The sequence below is a fragment of the Mchenga conophoros genome, linkage group LG7 (assembly GCF_057382185.1).
Source record: "Mchenga conophoros isolate Kocher_MC1m ecotype Shallow Benthic linkage group LG7, M_conophoros_male_GT1.1, whole genome shotgun sequence".
In the NCBI taxonomy this organism is placed as follows: Eukaryota; Metazoa; Chordata; class Actinopteri; order Cichliformes; family Cichlidae; genus Mchenga; species Mchenga conophoros.
The window spans coordinates 34,764,921-34,784,104 of NC_140532.1; the positions used below are offsets into that span (position 1 = coordinate 34,764,921).

Sequence of the window (19,184 nt, forward strand, 5' to 3'; positions counted from 1 at the left end):
TGTCTTTGTTTGCATCTGCATACAGAATCTTGGCCACGGTGGGTTCAGACTTTGACCTGAGAACGCTACGAGCGGTGAGAGTGCTGAGACCCCTGAAGCTGGTGTCAGGAATCCCCAGTAAGTTTATATAGGTAGCGTTTTAGATCAGTAAAGCTGAACTTTCAAGATTAAAGTCTATTTTGTGAAAACAGTCAAAATGTGATGCCAACCATGGCAGTTTGTCTTGATACAACAACTGTAATCTCAACATTTAAACTTTTTTCCCAAAATAGATATTTCACTTTGACCTAGAAATTTCGATTTTAATCTCAAAATTATCAATAATATATATTTTTTTCTTAATGTGGGCCTAATACTCTGCTGTAGCCATTACATTTAGAAGTAGAGAGTGATAGATGAAGTTAACGATAAATACAACTTGAAAAAACATAAAGGTTAGCCCAAGATGAATAGTTAAAATTGGTGACCAATGTGACACGATGGCGCCACAGTAGGCAGCCTGTTTCCTCAGCTCCCAGCTTTTTTCTTTCCTTTCTTTTTTTCTTGTGTTTTAAGCTTTTTTACCCGACACTCTTGGTCATCTTTTATTTGTTGTGCAACGGGACATGGACCCACAAATTTTCATGAGAGTAGTAGCATGTCTTCTACTCTTTTTGGGACTTTTTACCACCATTTCTGGAGAATCTGTAAGCCACCCCATTGTTTACAGTAGGGAACAGCTACTAGCACTGGGCAACAGGAAAGTACTCCCAGAGGAGCGACCCAAGATTCCAAGGAATTACGGCGTCGGAGGAGGGCAGGGCTGGAGTGAAGTACTTCCAACAAGATGGAAGAGCTAATTGCGCTAACCAGACTGCTGTGGGAGTACAAGCAGAGCAGCCTCCTCCTGTTCACTGAGACATGGCTCACGGACCACACGCCGGACTCTGTCATAACTCTGGATGGCTTTCAACTGGTTAGAGCGGACCAGAATGCAATGGAGAGTGGTAAGAGGAGAGGTGGGGCACTAGCAATGTACGTCAACGAGAGATGGTGTAACCCAGGACACATCACTGTGAAGGAACAGCGCTGTACTAAAGACATTGAACTATTCGCGGTTAGCGTCCGGCCATACCACCTGGCCAGGGAATTTTCACACGTTATTGTGCTGACTGTTTACATCCCACCCTCGGCCGACGCTACAGCAGCCTGTGAGTACATTCACTCCACCGTCTCTCAGCTACAGATGGCACATCTGCAGTCCCTCATTATTATCTCTGGGGACTTCAATCATGCCTCAATATCTGTCACATTGACTGCCATACAAGGGACAGCAAAACCCTGGATCTATTGTTTGCCAAAACAAAGCAGGCTTACAGCGCATCACCCCTCCCCCCGCTTGGCCACTCAGACCACAACCTGGTCATTCTCTACCCCACTTACACTCCTATGGTGAAAAGGAAACCCCCCACAAAGAAGGTGATAAAGGTGTGGTCTGAGGAATGCACTGAGGCCCTAAGAGACTGTTTTGAATGCACAGACTGGCAGGAACTCTGGAAGCCTCACGATGAGGGCATCGACGCCCTCACCCACTGCATCACGGACTACATTAATTTCTGTGTTGAGAACACTGTGCCTACCAAGAAGGTACAGTGTTTGCCATTGTCACCTGAGCTCTCCTCTCACCACAACCCTGCTTCACCCCTGTCCACACATCTACCCACAACAGAGCCAGCCCCACCCCCCACTCCAGCCCAGCCTCACATCTACTTCACAGCTGATTAGGTGAGTAGTCAGCTCAAGAGGATGAAGGCAAGGAAGGCAGCAGGTCCGGATGGAATCTGCTCCAGACTGCTCAGGGACTGTGCAGACCAGCTCTGTCAGGTGGCCCTGTACATCTTCAACCTGAGCCTGGAGAGGGTTCCTGAACTGTGGAAGACTTCCTGTGTGGTTCTGGTGCCAAAAATCGCACACCCCAAGAAGCCCAACCACTTCAGGCCTGTTGCGTTGACTTCTCATCTGATGAAGACAATGGAAAGGCTCATCCTGCACCACCTTCGGCCACTGGTGGACTCAGCGATGGACCCCCTGCAGATCGCCTACTGTTCTGGAATTGGGGTGGAAGATGCTGTCATCTACCTGTTACACCTATCCCTCACCTAGAGCAGGTGGGGAGCACTGTGAGGATCATGTTTTTTGACTTCTCCAGTGCTTTCAACACCATCCAACCTGCACTACGGAGAGGGAAGCTGGAGGGAGCCACAGTAAGAAAACAGCTGACTGCATGGACCATCGACTACCTTACCGACAGACCACAGAATGTGAGGCTCCATGACTGTGTGTCTGAGGTGGTAATCTACAGCACGGGGGCACCACAGGGCACGATTCTCTCACCTTTCCTGTTCAGCCTTTACACTTCAGACTGCATGCTATCGTTGTATATAGTGTATTATCTTACTTTTTTTCATTGGTTGTACTTATTTGTATTTTTGTATTTCCTTCTGATATCTGTACCTGAGCTGAGGTAATGCAAAAATTTCCCCGTCGTGGGATCAATAAAGTCTTATCTTATCTTATCTTATCTTATCTTAAATAAACACATGTTAAATTAAGTAGTAGCTAAATGTAGTGAACGAATGGGTAACATAAAGCAAGATAGCAGTTAATTAAAAGCAATGTGATAAATGTAATGCAACCAGTAAATGCAAATGCTAAAGCAGCCGAGATCCAATTCTTCTTGGAAAGTTGGCTTAGTTCCTGACCATTTTCTTCTTATGAATACTTAATTTTCCAAGCAAAAGCAATTGTATGATATACAGCATGTTGCTTTTATTCAAATTTATATTTAATTTATTTATACATTTTATCATAAATACTTATTTTACCGACTGCAAGTAGGTTATTTTGTCATTATTTGTCAGTTTTAACTGTGACTGTAACTTTGTTACACACGTCTATGCGCCTCCCTAATTTGTAATAAAATTGAATTTATTATGTATGTGTTTTCATAGCAGACACAAGCATACGTATCTGTATGTGCTTTAGTTTTTTGATATTCATGAAGTTTTCACTTTGCCTTTTAAGTTTTAAAATTCCAAGAAATTGGCAAATCCCTGCCTATAATCATTCTCCTCCTCTCCTCTTGTCTCTTAGGCCTCCAGGTGGTGTTGAAGTCTATAATGAAAGCCATGGTTCCACTTCTTCAGATTGGCTTGCTGCTGTTCTTCGCCATTGTTATGTTTGCCATCATTGGGGTGGAGTTTTACATGGGCAAATTCCACACCACCTGCTTCAAGAACGGCACTGGTGAGAGTGACAGCTTGTCTGTGGCGCATTTGTAGGACAACACTGCCTGATCAGCTTAGCTGCTGGAGCATTTATTTTCTTTTGTCTGTGTCCATGTATTTGTTAAATACGAGAACATATAATGCATTATTAAAGTAGGCATGCATAAATGATTATGTTGTATATGTACTCCTGCCACATGAATAGCTGCACGTTCACAGCGCTTGGAGGCAGTATGATAAACATCAATGTAGCAAACAAACCCACAGCACAGTTTTTGTCAGCTATTTTTCAAATCCTGATATTGATAGATGGCATTTTCACTGTCTTCAAGTTATGATTGATAGCTTTTGTAGTAACCCAATAGAGATATTTTAGCATTGGGCCTCTCGATCGAATGGAAACTCAGATGGGGTTAATGAGGTTGTTACTGCTTTCACCTTTCTCCTGCATCAGAAGTTTATTCTAGTGAGAAAAGCTTTTGCATTACATTTTTAAAGGTTTTATCTCAACAGATTTAATAATAATAATGGAATTTACCAATAGAAGCTGCAGCATGTCAGAATAAGAGCATTTTACCTTTCAGGAGGCCTTTGAATGCCATTGATTTTTGTATGAAACTCAGATCTTGAAAAAACAAATGTGTGATCAATCACAATGGGCATGAGGTCAGTGCTTTGTTTTTGTTTTGTTTTTTGTTTTTCTGAAAGACCTGTATAGTAAAGCAGTTAACGTGGAGGTATATTTCATCTCCAAACTTCAAATAGCTTCATTACCTTTTAAAAGAAATGATAACGCTGGAAAATAATTAATTTTATCAGTTAATTGTTTCAGAGGATGTTCCCTAAGGAAAATGAATAGCTTTTATGGTGGTGCACTATCACACAGTTCCTGTTAATAGGTAGTAAAAGTTTCTCTCTTTTTTTTAAAGTAACTGTCCTTAAATTAACTGAACATTTGTAGAATTAAATTAAAGATAGACGTACAATTATATAAATATGGAGATTAAAGTTTCCACCAATAAATTACTTCAGTTTTACCACGTGTGAGGATTCAGAGCATAACCTATTACATTCATTCCTAGTTTTTATATTTTCATTCTAGTAGAGTGGCTTTCATCATAATCCTCTTTTATGTCATACTGGGCCTTGCTGCAGTGCCTTCTGAGACCAAACTGTCTAAGACCAAAGCGCAAACTCTGGAGCTGAAAAATGAAACCGATGCTGAAATACCAAAAACTGCAGTTCTTCTAATGGCCACTTGAGGCAGACTCCAAACAGGAGTCATGTTAAAATGCTGTTAGTACCTAGGCTGTCTACCTTTAGAACAGGAACAAAAACAGAAGCTCTATTAATATTTTTCCACTATAAAAGATAGTAAAAGATATATATATATATATAAAACACCCAGCACGCCCCTGCGGGCGGTTTATCCTTCAAGCTCGGGTCCTCTACCAGAGGCCTGGGAGCTTGAGGGTCCTGCGCAGTATCTTAGCTGTTCCCAGGACTGCGCTCTTCTGGACAGAGATCTCCGATGTTATTCCCGGGATCTGCTGGAGCCACTCGCCTAGCTTGGGAGTCACCGCACCTAGTGCTCCGATTACCACGGGGACCACCGTTACCTTCACCCTCCACATCCTCTCGAGCTCTTCTCTGAGCCCTTGGTATTTCTCCAGATATATATATTTATATATATATATATATATATATATATATATATATATTGTCCCCCTGGAAAGGCGGACAAGAGGTGCATGTTGAATATTATGTCCAAAGAAATTTGAAACACAGTGTGTAAAATGGTCGTTTACATTGTGAAACGCTTAAGTATGAGACACCATAACCTTATTTTATGGCCCTTAAAATGAAACTAAAAGGGAAGGAGAAAAAAATGTAACAGGCTCTCCTGTGTATGAGTTAGCAGAGCAGCAAAACAATTTCTGATAAATTTAAGCCAGGCTACTATTATGAGGTTGTTATTATACTACAGTGCTCTAGTAATTATAGAAAACAGTCAGGTTGACTGGCTGAAATTACCCATTGTGTAATGCAGTGATAAAGTATTATGAGAAGGGTTATTTGCACATTGCTAGTATCGGATAGAGTGTGAAGGCTATTGTGAAGGTTATTGTTTTGGTTATTTGTAAAATATGTGTGCGTCTGACTATATGCATAAGCATACATGTGTATGTGTGTGTTTTACCCCTGCTTGTAAGGGTGTGAGCAGTTGTGACAGCTTGCTAATGTACAGCACATGTGTTCTTGAGTTATTTTGGTCACACGGACACAGCGGGGTTTGAGCTGTGCAGCATTGGTAACTTTCTGGATGGTTATGTTTTCTTCTTCTCTTGTGTGTGTGTGTGTGTGTGTGTGCGTATTAACGAGTGAGTCATAATGCTAGTTAAAGTCACAAGGACCTAGTGTATTACATGTGTTAGACCTTGACCTCAACCTCTGCAGGGCAGAAGAGAGGTTAATCTCTTTAAATCTGTCTTTTGATACTTTGCCTTTAGATCACAAACCATATTGGAATGTAGTTACCGTGACAATCACTCACTGGTTTTAGACTGTGCACTCTGAAGCCTCAATATTATTGTTTTACTGGCACCATGTTGGGTTTTTTGGAGTGACTATGAAGTGACCATATTTATAGTCTGATTTGTCATAACTTTTCCGTTTTGTGGTAAGCTTTTCTTTGGCTGTCACTTCTTCACCCTGACCTGTCTGATTTGGCTCAGCAGAACTAAAATATATATCCTGCTGCTTTTACACACGCACTCACATAATGCTCAGCGATTCTCTGCGCAATCAACCTCTCACATGTTTAAGCTTGCTGCGGGAGATTTCACTTGTCATGTTTGCATAGTAAGCTAACGATTAATAAGACGATGTCAGAGGAATTGGTGCACAAATTATCATCACTCACCAATCAGTACTGTCGCTCTCTATACACAGTTCGCACGATTGCAAAGTGAAAGCAAAAAACAAGCGCAAATTCAAACGCGATTTCAATATGTCACATATTGACAGTGGCTCACCGATGCCAATGACATAATTACCCAGCTACATTTCCGAAAGAATGCAAAAGCATTGACATATATTTTTCCTTCCTACGATAGCCCGACGGGCAGGGCAGAGATAGATTTTGGTAACCCGACTGGATCTGATTGAGGAATCACTCATTTTTGGAAAGGAGAGTTTATTACAGAGAAATGGCTCTTTCCAAAATAAAAGCTATACTATCTGCTTCTTCTGGGCTATATTCTCAGCAGCATATTAAACATATCAGGTCCCCATAAGGAGATTCATGTGCTAACGGCTGTCTAAATGACTCGAGTAAAGTTTGTAGCATGCATGCTTGTTGTTTTTGTCTGCTTCCACTTGTCTTTGCACTAGGATGATGTCGGAGTAAATGTGCAGTCATATTCGTTGTGTTCCCACTAGTGCTGTCAGCGTAAATCTCGTTGAAATGACGTTAACGCCGCAACACGGCAAATCTTCGTTAACGAGCTACGGCGGATCGCCCCGTGCATGGGGCTGGACGGCCAACACGTTAACGAGCTAACTGCGCTAACACACTAGCTCCCACCCATGTAATTGAGCATTGCGTGGCACATCCAACATACTGTTTTACTTTAGTCCATGACGCGCTTACCTTCAGGGTCATACGTCACATGAAAACCAAAATAATTCCAAACGCCAGATCTGAATTAGGGTGGGGGAGGTTCAATTTGCCATGTTGCAAGGAGAGCTTAACTTCTGTCTCGCTAGCTTGCCCTGCGCTCAGTGAATCTGCGTTCAACTACTCCGCCTAGGCTGCACTGTCGAGCACAGATCGACTGAGCGCTCAACACAGACAGCATCGTCAGAAGGAAAGTTGATAAAATAAATTAAAAATTTTGTATTGTTCGATACATATGCGTACCGAACCGAAAGCACTGTATCGAACGGTTCAATATCGATACGAGTATCGTTGCCCCCCTAATATATATATTAGGGGGGCAACGATACTCGTATATATACAGTGGGGCAAAAAAGTATTTAGTCAGCCACCGATTGTGCAAGTTCCCCCACTTAAAATGATGACAGAGGTCAGTAATTTGCACCAGAGGTACACTTCAACTGTGAGAGACAGAATGTGAAAACAAAATCCATGAATCCACATGGTAGGATTTGTAAAGAATTTATTCGTAAATCAGGGTGGAAAATAAGTATTTGGTCACCTCAAACAAGGAAAATCTCTGGCTCTCACAGACCTGTAACGTCTTCTGTAAGAAGCTTTTCTGTCCCCCACTCGTTACCTGTATGAATGGCACCTGTTTGAACTCATCATCTGTATAAAAGACACCTGTCCACAGCCTCAAACAGTCAGACTCCAAACTCCGCCATGGCCAAGACCAAAGAGCTTTCGAAGGACACCAGGAAAAGTATTGTAGACCTGCACCAGACTGGGAAGAGTGAATCTACAATAGGCAAGCAGCTTGGTGTGAAAAAATCAACTGTGGGAGCAATCATCAGAAAATGGAAGACATACAAGACCACTGATAATCTCCCTTGATCTGGGGCTCCACGCAAGATCTCATCCCGTGGGGTCAAAATGATCATGAGAACGGTGAGCAAAGATCCCAGAACCACACGGGGGGACCTGGTGAATGACCTGCAGAGAGCTGGGACCAAAGTAACAAAGGTCACCATCAGTAACACACTACAACGGCAGGGAATCAAATCCCGCAGTGCCAGACGTGTTCCGCTGCTGAAGCCAGTGCATGTCCAGGCCCGTCTGAAGTTTGCCAGAGAGCACATGGATGATACAGCAGAGGATTGGGAGAATGTCATGTGGTCAGATGAAACCAAAGTAGAACTTTTTGGTATAAACTCAACTCGTCGTGTTTGGAGGAAGAAGAATACTGAGTTGCATCCCAAGAACACCATACCTACTGTGAAGCATGGGGGTGGAAACATCATGCTATGGGGCTGTTTTTCTGCCAAGGGGACAGGACGACTGATCCGTGTTAAGGACAGAATGAATGGGGCCATGTATCGTGAGATTTTGAGCCAAAACCTCCTTCCATCAGTGAGAACTTTGAAGATGAAACGAGGCTGGGTCTTCCAACATGACAATGATCCAAAACACACCGCCCGGGCAACAAAGGAGTGGCTCCGTAAGAAGCATTTGAAAGTCCTGGAGTGGCCTAGCCAGTCTCCAGACCTCAACCCCATAGAAAATCTGTGGCGGGAGTTGAAAGTCCGTGTTGCTCGGCGACAGCCCCAAAACATCACTGCTCTCGAGAAGATCTGCATGGAGGAATGGGCCAAAATACCAGCTACTGTGTGTGCAAACCTGGTAAAGACCTATAGTAAACGTTTGACCTCTGTTATTGCCAACAAAGGTTATGTTACAAAGTATTGAGTTGTATTTTTGTTATTAACCAAATACTTATTTTCCACCCTGATTTACGAATAAATCCAGACAGCTGCTGGAACAATTGGTTTGCACAACCAAACAATTTCTGCCCAAACTGTCAGAAACCATCTCAGGGACGCTCAACTGCATGCCCGTCATCCTCATCGGGGTCTTGACCTGACTCCAGCTCGTCGCCGTAACAGACTTGTGTGGGCAAATGCTCACATTCGATGGCGTCTGGCACGTTGGAGAGGTGTGCGCTTCACGGATGAATCATGGTTCACATTGTTCAGGCCAGATGGCAGCTGAGAATGTCCCAGTTCTTGCATGGCCAGCATACTCACCGGACATGTCACCCATTGAGCATGTTCGGGATGTGCTTGACCGGCGTATACGACAGCGTGTACCAGTTCCCACGAATATCCAACAACCTCGCACAGCCATTGAAGTGGAGTGGACCAACATTCCACAGGCCACAATTGACAATCTGATAGACTCCATGCGACGATGTGTTGCACTGCATGAGGCAAATGGTGGTCACACCAGATACTGACCGGTTCTGGGTCCCCAGACCCCCAATAGCGCAAAAAAACTGCACATTCCAGGGTGGCCTTTTGTTGTGGGCAGTCTGAGGTACACCTGTGCACTACTCATGATGTCAGATCAGCATCCTGATGTGGCACACCTGTGAGGTGGGATGGATTATCTCAATATAGCAGATGTGCCCACTACCACACATTTGGACTGATTTGTGACCACTGTTTGGGAGGGATGGTTATATTGTGTATCTGGAATGAATTTTAGGTCTCTACGTCCATCCCATGGGGAATGGGAGCAGTAACAAAGGTTTTGCGTTTATATTTTTGTTGAGTGTATATATGCCATCGGACTTGTTTTAAATAATAACATGCTATTTAAGGTTATCATTTCTTATAAAACTGAAGAAGTGTAGCCAGCCAAAGAAAATGAAGACCTCAGAGGGGTCCCATATCACCTGTAAACACTGAGTCCAGCTGACACGGCACCTGTCAGTGGGAAGGAAAGGACACATTTCACTGGAGTGACACCAGGGGGATGTTGGCTTTGCAATCTGGCTCTGCAAATCATCGTTAAAACTTGGCTCGACTTGTGATCAGCCACTACGCCTCATGAAACTCTGGAAGCACAAGGCATCTGTTATACTCAGAGTATTTATTCTTTATTCTAGTTTCCATCTGCTGACATGTGTGCCAGCACATCCTTTAACCAAACTTTCTGCAGCCTGTCATGTACACCAATATTATTGTTTGTCACTTTGAGAATCCCAGAAAAGATTCCATTCCTTTGTTAGACAGCTTCCACGGCAGGTTGGAAAAAATTATTTTACAACATTCATTTCAGATATATAAAATATATAGAGCTCACCAAATCCAAATTTACAATCCGAGATGGCAGCAGTGCATGTAGTAAAACTCTAAAATATATAATCTGTGCTGCTGAGTCGTTAAACAAGCCACACATAGAATACTGATGAGATTCTTCCCATGAACATGCTGTGGTGGTGTTTTCAAGCGCAACAAAAGTAGGCATTATGCTGTAATGCTAGCGATGCATGAAAGTTTCTACTTCACAAAGGAGCAAAACAAATTTTGTTTATCCGAGCTTTTCCAGCTTACCACTGGAAAGCACTGAACTCAGGAGTGACGTTACTCCCAGCTCTGACATCCAAGGGAAACTGAATGCAGAATACGACTAAATCATGCTTATCCAGCAGGATGGTTTACAGTGTTCTGGCAGCTGATGCAATTACAGAGATGGTGTAGATTCAGAGCTTCAAGTGAAAGCACACAAATTGCAGTTTGCTTGATTTGATGATATCTGAATTCTTTCCATACAAAACATAAACAGTTCAAGTGCATTGAAGTACTTTATTTGTTGTTGTTTTTTACTGCTCTGCGTATCAATTATTTCTGTTTATATCCACAATAAAACAGTTGTTATTGAGTTGTGTTTCTTTTAGTGATCATGCAATGCACATTTTCTTGATGAATCTCCTGACACCATCATCTAAGTTTCTCTGGCTTTGGCCAGGCGCTGGTGGTGATGCAAAGAAAAGATTAGAAAATGAAATAAAAGTCCGTAAAACATCATTCTTATATTTCATTACAGCTATTTTCACTCATTTCTCAACATCAATCAGCAAAGGTGGTGTTTAACCTGTCTTCTCCCTACCATAAACTCTGTGTGACGGTGCAGCTCATTGTTCAGTGCATTCACTGCTGCACCCATCATATGTGCTGCCTCCTCTTTGCTCCATCCAAGCAGCCTTATTATATAAACAACATGCTATATTTCTAATAGTGCCAATGTGTCTGAAGCCTTTTCCTGTTGCGTGCTACATGTTAGAAAGGACATCAATGGAAAATATCCTGACCTGACTTACAAGAAAGGATGTCCCAAGTTCATCTGTGCCATCTTCTTTTCTGTTAAGTTAAAGAAGATACAAGAAATCTATTTTACAGATGTAGGTCGAGCTATGGTGTCATCAGTATAGATGAGGAGCTAAACGATTTGCTGCTAGTTAAGTGCCTCAGCTGCAATGATAGCGTCATTCTTTTAAAGTGAGCCAAGCCAGAGAGCCAAGCTTGTAATTCCCAAGATGATTGTTGGACTGACCTTCACCTGTGGACCCGAGCTTTGTGCAGTGATTGAAAGCATGAGGCTGCAGCTTGACTCAGAGTTACAGGTTACTAGGTCAGTGGTCCTCACCTGAGAAAACCAGTGAATGTGGGTTGGAGCAGATTGTCAAGGGGGCCAGAGGCCTGTACCAGAACTGCACTCAAGTGCGGAGGCAGAATAGTTGAACTAAAGAAGTTTTATTTACAACAACACAGGGAAAACAAGGAGAGACAAACCAGGGACCTTAGCATGGCGTTATACACAATATAATTGTCATGGTCCTGCGACCATGACTCAGTGACTTTATGTTTATGTACTTATTGTTATTACTTTCATTATTATTCATGGCTGTTTTGGGATGGTTTGTGTTTGGGATTTTAGACACTGGGTTCTGGGTTTGTGCTCCCTCTGTTGGTCCCTGGTGTTAGTGTTCCCCTGTCTCGTCAGGTTAATCAGGTCCAGCTGTTTCCCCCATCTGTGTGTGATTTCCCAGTGTCTCTTTGTGTATTTATAGTGTGTGATTTCCTCTGCTCCTCGTCGCGTCGTCTGTGTTCCTACCTGGTGTAATCCTCTGCGTGTTCTCCCTGCTGTTCTCCCTTCGTGTTCAGGTTTGCCACTCCTCTGTGTAGTTTATCCCAGTTTAGTTTTGTCCTTAGTTCTGTTTGCCATCTCCACTTTGTGTTTGTTATCAACAATAAATCACCCTCACATCTGAATAAGTGCTGCGTTTTGGGTCCTCCTTCCACTCTCCACACGGCCGCTGCCCCGGACCGTGACAATAATGGTTAGTGGGTGGACACTAGTGTGGTGGCGAAACAAAAACCTAGAAACTTGACTTCATACACAATTCATTACAAGGCAGAGAATCCTAGTGTGGCAGCCCGAGGTACATTACATAAGCAGTGACTGGTGGCGTGGTGCTCACGGTGCACACTAAAGGGAGAGAGAGAGAAATGGTGTTAGTGGGTGCATGGGTTGGGCCAGAGATTATAGTGAATACTGAAATGGACTGCCTTACTTGGGTAGGAGGAGGCTGAGGCAGAGGTCCGAGTGGGTGGCAGAGGAGTGTTTAGGAGGTCTGACCTGAGTTTCCTAGGCCCCTGCGTGGGGTGGTGAAGGCAGGCAGGTAGTGCGGTTGGTGATACTGGAGTGTGACTGAGAATACTGAGAGGGTTTGTGTCCAGAATCCAAAAGGTGAACCTTAGTGGTGGTGTTGTGCCATAGCAGGCTGGCAGAGCAGGAGACCCGCCGACAAGGTAAGCAAACAAGGAACTTGGCTCTTGAGCTAGAGGCTGTTACCAACTTAGGTGGGTTGGTGAACTGGCCTAAATACCCTCCCTTGATTGCCCAGAATGAACTCCAGGTGTGCTGCTGGGGTGAGTGGATGGTAGGCCCGCAGCAAGGTGGGTACAGGAGGCAGGGATCCACACAGGCCACACCCAGCTGCTCACGCAGACTATGACACAGATGTGACTAATGGACCTGTGGTGTATTTTTCTTTGTAAGTGTTGTAGCCATGAACGATGACTGATTAGGAGTAGATGGTTGGACTTTTTGGAAGAATGTGAAACATTTTGGAAACATTGGGATAACACTGGTTGGTTACGCACACAAGTGCAGGAACAAGCCTATGCTGTATATGTCTAGTAGATTTAAACAGGCTGGCAGAATCATTTTCCTTTCTCTCTGTATCTCTCTTTTGGTCAGATGAGAGAACAGCTGACTGGCCTTGTGGTAATGAGCCCCCAGCGAGGACCTGTCCCAGTGGGAGCGAGTGTAAAGTGTACTGGACCGGACCCAACTTTGGTATTACCAACTTCGACAACATCCTTTTCGCAGTGCTTACAGTCTTCCAGTGCATTACCATGGAGGGCTGGGTGGACATCCTTTACAGCGTGAGTCTATCCACACTAAAACTTTGAACATCCACTTATTTGTTATATTATCCACAGAGATGTTATTTTTCCTCATTCTTCATCAACTTTTCCAGTTTTATTATCTCCATATTTTTATCTCTCTTTTTTGATAATGATATCAGGACATGTATTTTGCTGATCTGAAGAGCATGAACCCTTGTTCTAATTCTATGCACTGATCACAATAGTTTTATACTGTAGATACTTGTGGCTTGACTTCATTTCTTGTTCTATTTTTGCATTGAGATAAACCATGAAAGTGCATGAATCTCATGACCTTTCCTCTAGCACTTCCCTCAGTGCAACCTTTACAGTGTTGGCCTACCACTGGAGGTTAAGGTTAGACGAGCAGAATCATGCTGTTTTTAGCTTGTTTACCTGGCAGAACTTTAAATTTTCTGAAAAAAAAATTGTGCTTTGGGTCTGTGTGACCTGTTTCCTCCACACTCACATGGAGCACACATTGACACCTGGAACCATGAAGGTATTTCACATTGATTCATTCATAAAACTTGCAGACTTTGGACTACTTCATCTTTGACCATGCCTTTTTGTATGCATACTGTAAAACAATTGCTCAAATGTTGAACAAGTAAACAGGGGTCCGCTTCAGTGTGTCAGTGTCAGTCTAGGTTTCTGTTTGTATGGTAGTGTCACTGTTCAGTGTTAGTGTCCCTGTGCATTCACATCCACAGAATACGAGTCAGTCTGTTTCTTTTAAACGGAAACAGGACAAAAGTCTTACGCTTCAACGCTTCATAAAAAAGACCAGCCCCCAAACAAATTAGAAGTTAAATGACCATAAATGAAATGAGAGAAGAGCTTAAAGAAGAATGTTGTCCACTCACTGGTGTTTATCTCCGATTGGTTATGATAAAGCAATCAGCAGTAACAAGTAAGTACGTAATGGAAAAATACATAAAAATTATCAGTCGTGTTGAAGAGATTGTTCAACCCAAAGAGAGACAGAGAACCAGAGTGCACTTGAGTGGAGTCAGAAAGTCACTTAAATTAAAAGATGCAAAGCGCTGCACACTGATGGCAGGAAAAAAATGTCTCAAAATGAGAAAAGAGTAAGCGAGAGAAAACGTGAGATATCCAACAACAATCTGACAAAGGTTGAGACAGACTAAAAGCAAACACACATGGAGGGAAGGACAGTAAGGAGTCTGTAAACTAAATCAGGCAGTAATGAGAGCAGAAAACTGGAAGGGAAAAGCCAGACAGAGGGAAACACAAGCAGGCACAATAAAAAGAAAAAAACACTTAGCAAAACAAGAGCTGGATATACAAATAAAAAATAACAAACACTAAGGATAATTACATGGATAATATAAATCTGTGAATCATGTTATTCGAGATGCTCTTTCTTCTTATGACGTTTTCAGTCCTGCTAAGGGAACACGAGGCACTCCCAGGTCAGACAAGATATATAATCTCACCAGCGAGTTCTGGGTCTATACTGCGGGGCCTCCTCCCTTTGGGCATGCCCACAAAGGGAGACATCCCGATCATATACCCAAACCACCTCAGCTGGCTTTTCAGTGGGAAGGAGTGAGTCTAGTTTGAGCTCCCTCAGGATGTCTAGGAGTACGTGATGTGAAATAGAGTAGTGGCACTAACATTGCAGTATACGACAAATGAAAGACATAAAAATCAGAGAGGAAGCTTTTTAAATTACAGGCTGTGGTCTGCAAAGCAAGTAGAAAAATGTGATATTTTTATTGGAATACCAGTTAAAGCATAAAGATGTGATCAATTGTGGCTGGAAGGAAAGGGAAAGATAAGCAATTTGGTTGGCATATTGAAAATTAAAGACTCACCCAAGATTCATTATGCACATTCACAAACATCACAGAAGAAACAACAACACTGGCTGTTTTTTCCAAAAGAAAGCGGCTGTAAATTTACTCTGTGGTTTTATTTTAGGGCATGAAGATGCCTCTTTCTCCCAAAGCCTTCTTAATTCTGTCAAACATAAATCTTAGATTTATTTTCTGTTTGTTTGTTGTGATGCAAAGACACATTTTCCACAGCTGGAGCCACCAGAGCACATTAAAGGATGAGAGGAAACATAAGAAAAGAGGGAGCCTAAATGTCACGTAACATTCTGTGCTTGGACTCAAAACAGAGATTTCTTGTGTCTTAGACAACTGGGTCACTGGGTTAAACCCCTCCAGCCTTTTAAGTTTCTAGTACTTTTCGTTTCTATCATAGACCCAGACAGTTTTGTTATCTAAACTCCAGCACCTCTTTTTTTTTTTCAGTGCAGACAAAAGCGTGATAGTGCCTTGTGAAAACACACGATGCTAGAATTCAAGAGAAAAGATTCCCTAAAGGATGCGGGCTGTTCAGCCAAGCAGAATTAGGAAATAGCAACATGTCTGGGCCGATGTGGCAATGTCCATTTTTATCCAGAGCTTCTTGTTTTTTATTATTTTAACCCAATTAAAAACTGTAAACCAAAGTATCATTTATTGCAGTAGTAGTACTTACCAAATGTTGGGGATTTAGATGATTAAAGTTGCAGCTGCATGTCTTTAACTAAAGAGACATTCAGCTGCCCTGTATTGTGGTTTAATTCACAGTTCAAATTTCTTTGCATCTTAGTAATTAGCAGGGACATTATGGTTTGGTTTGGTTAGGTTATTTAAAGGTTTTTGAGCAGAATTACACACGGTAATGTACAGATTTGCATTAAAAAAAATTACCAGACAAAATGACCTCCAAATCTGAGGCCATGGTTCTCAGCCGGAAAAGGGTGGAGTGCCCACTCCGGGTCAGGGATGAGTTCCTGCCCCAAGTGGAGGAGTTCAAGTATCTCGGGGTCTTGTTCGCGAGTGATGGGAGAAGGGAGCCGGAGATCAACAGACGGTCCGTCACGGTGAAGAGAGAGCTGAGTGTAAAAGCGAAGCTCTCAATTTACCGGTCAATCTACGTCCCTCCCTCACCTATGGCCACGAGCTGTGGGTAGTGACCGTAAGAACGAGATCGCGGATACAAGCGGCGGAAATGAGCTTCCTCCGAAGGGTGGCTGGCCTCTCCCTTACAGATAGGGTGAGAAGTTCAGCCATCCAGGAGGGGCTCAGAGTAGAGCCGCTGCTGCTCCACATCGAAAGGAGCCAGCTGAGGTGGTTTGGGCATCTGACAAGGATGCCTCCTGGGCGCCTCCTGGGCGCGGTGTTCCAGGCATGTCCCACCGGGAGGAGGCCCCAGGGCAGACCCAGGACACGCTGGAGAGATTATATATCTTGGCTGGCCTGGGAACGCCTTGGTGTTCCCCCGGATAAGCTGGAGGAGGTGGCTGGGGAGAGGGAGGTCTGGGCTTCTCTGCTTAGGCTGCTGGCCCCGTTACCTGGCCCCAGATAAAGCGGATGAAGATGGATGGATGGAAATCACCAGACATTAGGCGTGCCACAAATTAAAAGTAATTAGCTGAACTGCAGAAGGATTCTATATCATTAAAGATACAAAAAAGCAGGACATTATGTATCATTTTCATGCAAACCAAACTGAAACTGGAAAAATTAGGAGATCGTGTTCTCCAAAAGTATCACAAACTAATCTGGATGCACAGAGACTCATGTCAGACTGCTCATGTTAGATATTGTCTAATTTTTGTTTCCATGAATATTTCCCAGTTACATGCAAGCCTGTCTTAAAAGCATTTTTCATTTCCCGCTGCATTCTTCCTTGTTACTCCTTTAAACCCCCACTGTGATGTTTTCATTGCCTTCATTTCAAAGGCGGAGAATCTGTCTGCAAAACTGCCACAAATACTGTGACCTCACTAAATCAGAGGGAATACATAATCGCCTTGGTGCTGTTGGTGTGATCCTCCTTTAAATGCATATGCAATGATTAGACAGCTGCACCTTGCAAACGCTTGAACGGGTGACAAAGTGCGACTCCAGCCTGGTGAATGGCTCATACAATATGCATCTGAAAAACATAAGTGCATTTGCCCTAATTATGGGTGATTAATGATGAATTCATCCATTTATTTGCTCAATAAATAAATACAGCTAAATTCTGTTAATTCTGTTTCTTTTTCCTGTTTTCCTCTGTTAATCATCCCTTGCTCTCCCTGTGTTTACATCCTTCTTTCAATTCCCCCAAACACGTCTCCTTTGCTTTTCCCTGCCTTATTTCTTTCTCTTTTCCCCTGCATTCTCTTCTCCCACAAGAAAGCAGCTAACTGGTACTACAGTGGGAGCCACTTACAGAGCCATCTTTCCTTCTTTTCTTCTTCTCGCTCTTCCTCAATTCACTTCAAACATCTCCTGTTGCTTTTCTGGCTCATTATCCTAAGCATTGCAGCCATGCACCGCTGTGATCCAAGAATGCCTTTCCTCTCAGTCAGAACGTTTTCTTTGCATTTTCAGCCTTTTACATTTCGTTCTGCTCAAAGTCATCCCTTTTTGATACACCAGTTATTTTTACTCTGACCAGTTTTTTTTGGCTTTTATCGCTGTATTTCTTGCCCACGTCTCCAACAAGAAAATTGTGTCCATGCACAAATGCAGAATGTGCATATACCTTCATTTCATCGTCTTTATGCCTGGTCCTTTTTTTTTTTCTCTGCCATTGTGGAAATGTTTGTATGTGCATGAGCCTGATTTCTGCTCCCATATTTATTGATGAGTAACTGTAGACACTCCTATATCACTTAGTGTGAAACTGAGTCACTTATTGAGATGTGGAGAAAAGGCAATGTGCTGAAGAAATTGTGTTAGAGGCTATCAACTCTGTAATTTCAAAGCAAAGTCAACTGTAAAGGTAAAAACTAACAACACTTATACTCATCTGGCCAACCTCAGATACCTCGAATAAATAAAAAAATAAACCTGATAAAATTTGGTGCATACTACAAATGTCTTCACACACTTCTGTGTGCGATGGAAATTGTTATGACAAGAAATGCAAGCTCTTAGAAGTTAGAATTTACAAAAAAACTGCCGCCCCTTATTTTTTCCACACTTCATCAGTCTTTTCTACTTATTTTTCTTTTGGGGTAGCCAATCATCTGGCTCTCTCTCACCTTATTCCTAGCATCCTCCTCTGTCACACCAACCCTCTGCATGTCCTCCTTCACTGCATCTGTGAATGGTCTCTGTGGTCTTTCTCTCAACATCCTCTGTGTGATGTACAGGGAGTGCAGAATTATTAGGAAAATGAGTATTTTGTCCACATCATCCTCTTCATGCATGTTGTCTTACTCCAAGCTGTATAGGCTTGAAAGCCTACTACCAATTAAGCATATTAGGTGATGTGCATCTCTGTAATGAGAAGGGGTGTGGTCTAATGACATCAACACCCTATATCAGGTGTGCATAATTATTAGGCAACGTCCTTTCCTTTGGCAAAATGGGTCAAAAGAAGGACTTGACAGGCTCAGAAAAGTCAAAAATATTGAGATATCTTGCAGAGGGATGCAGCAGTCTCAAAATTGCAAAGCTTCTGAAGCGTGATCATCGAACAATCAAGCGTTTCATTCAAAATAGTCAACAGGGTCGCAAGAAGCGTGTGGAAAAACCAAGGCGCCAAATAACTGCCCATGAACTGAGAAAAGTCAAGCGTGCAGCTGCCAAGATGCCACTTGCCACCAGTTTGGCCATATTTCAGAGCTGCAACATCACTGGAGTGCCCAAAAGCACAAGGTGTGCAATACTCAGAGACATGGCCAAGGTAAGAAAGGCTGAAAGACGACCACCACTGAACAAGACGCACAAGCTGAAACGTCAAGACTGGGCCAAGAAATATCTCAAGACTGGTTTTTCTAAGGTTTTATGGACTGATGAAATGAGAGTGAGTCTTGATGGGCCAGATGGATGGGCCCGTGGCTGGATTGGTAAAGGGCAGAGAGCTCCAGTCCGACTCAGACGCCAGCAAGGTGGAGGTGGAGTACTGGTTTGGGCTGGTATCATCAAAGATGAGCTTGTG

The 19,184-nt window shown here is 42.9% G+C and overlaps 1 protein-coding gene across 1 annotated transcript in view; it reads left to right on the forward strand.

Annotated features, from left to right (window-relative positions):
• Positions 1–19,184, forward strand: part of cacna1bb (calcium channel, voltage-dependent, N type, alpha 1B subunit, b) — a 220,402-nt gene that overhangs the window by 73,603 nt on the left and 127,615 nt on the right. The window contains exons 4-6 of the mRNA XM_085279031.1: positions 26–117; positions 3,133–3,285; positions 13,033–13,220. Of these exons, the coding sequence (XP_085135157.1) occupies positions 26–117; positions 3,133–3,285; positions 13,033–13,220 (433 nt within the window). The remainder of the gene's footprint in view (positions 1–25; positions 118–3,132; positions 3,286–13,032; positions 13,221–19,184) is intronic.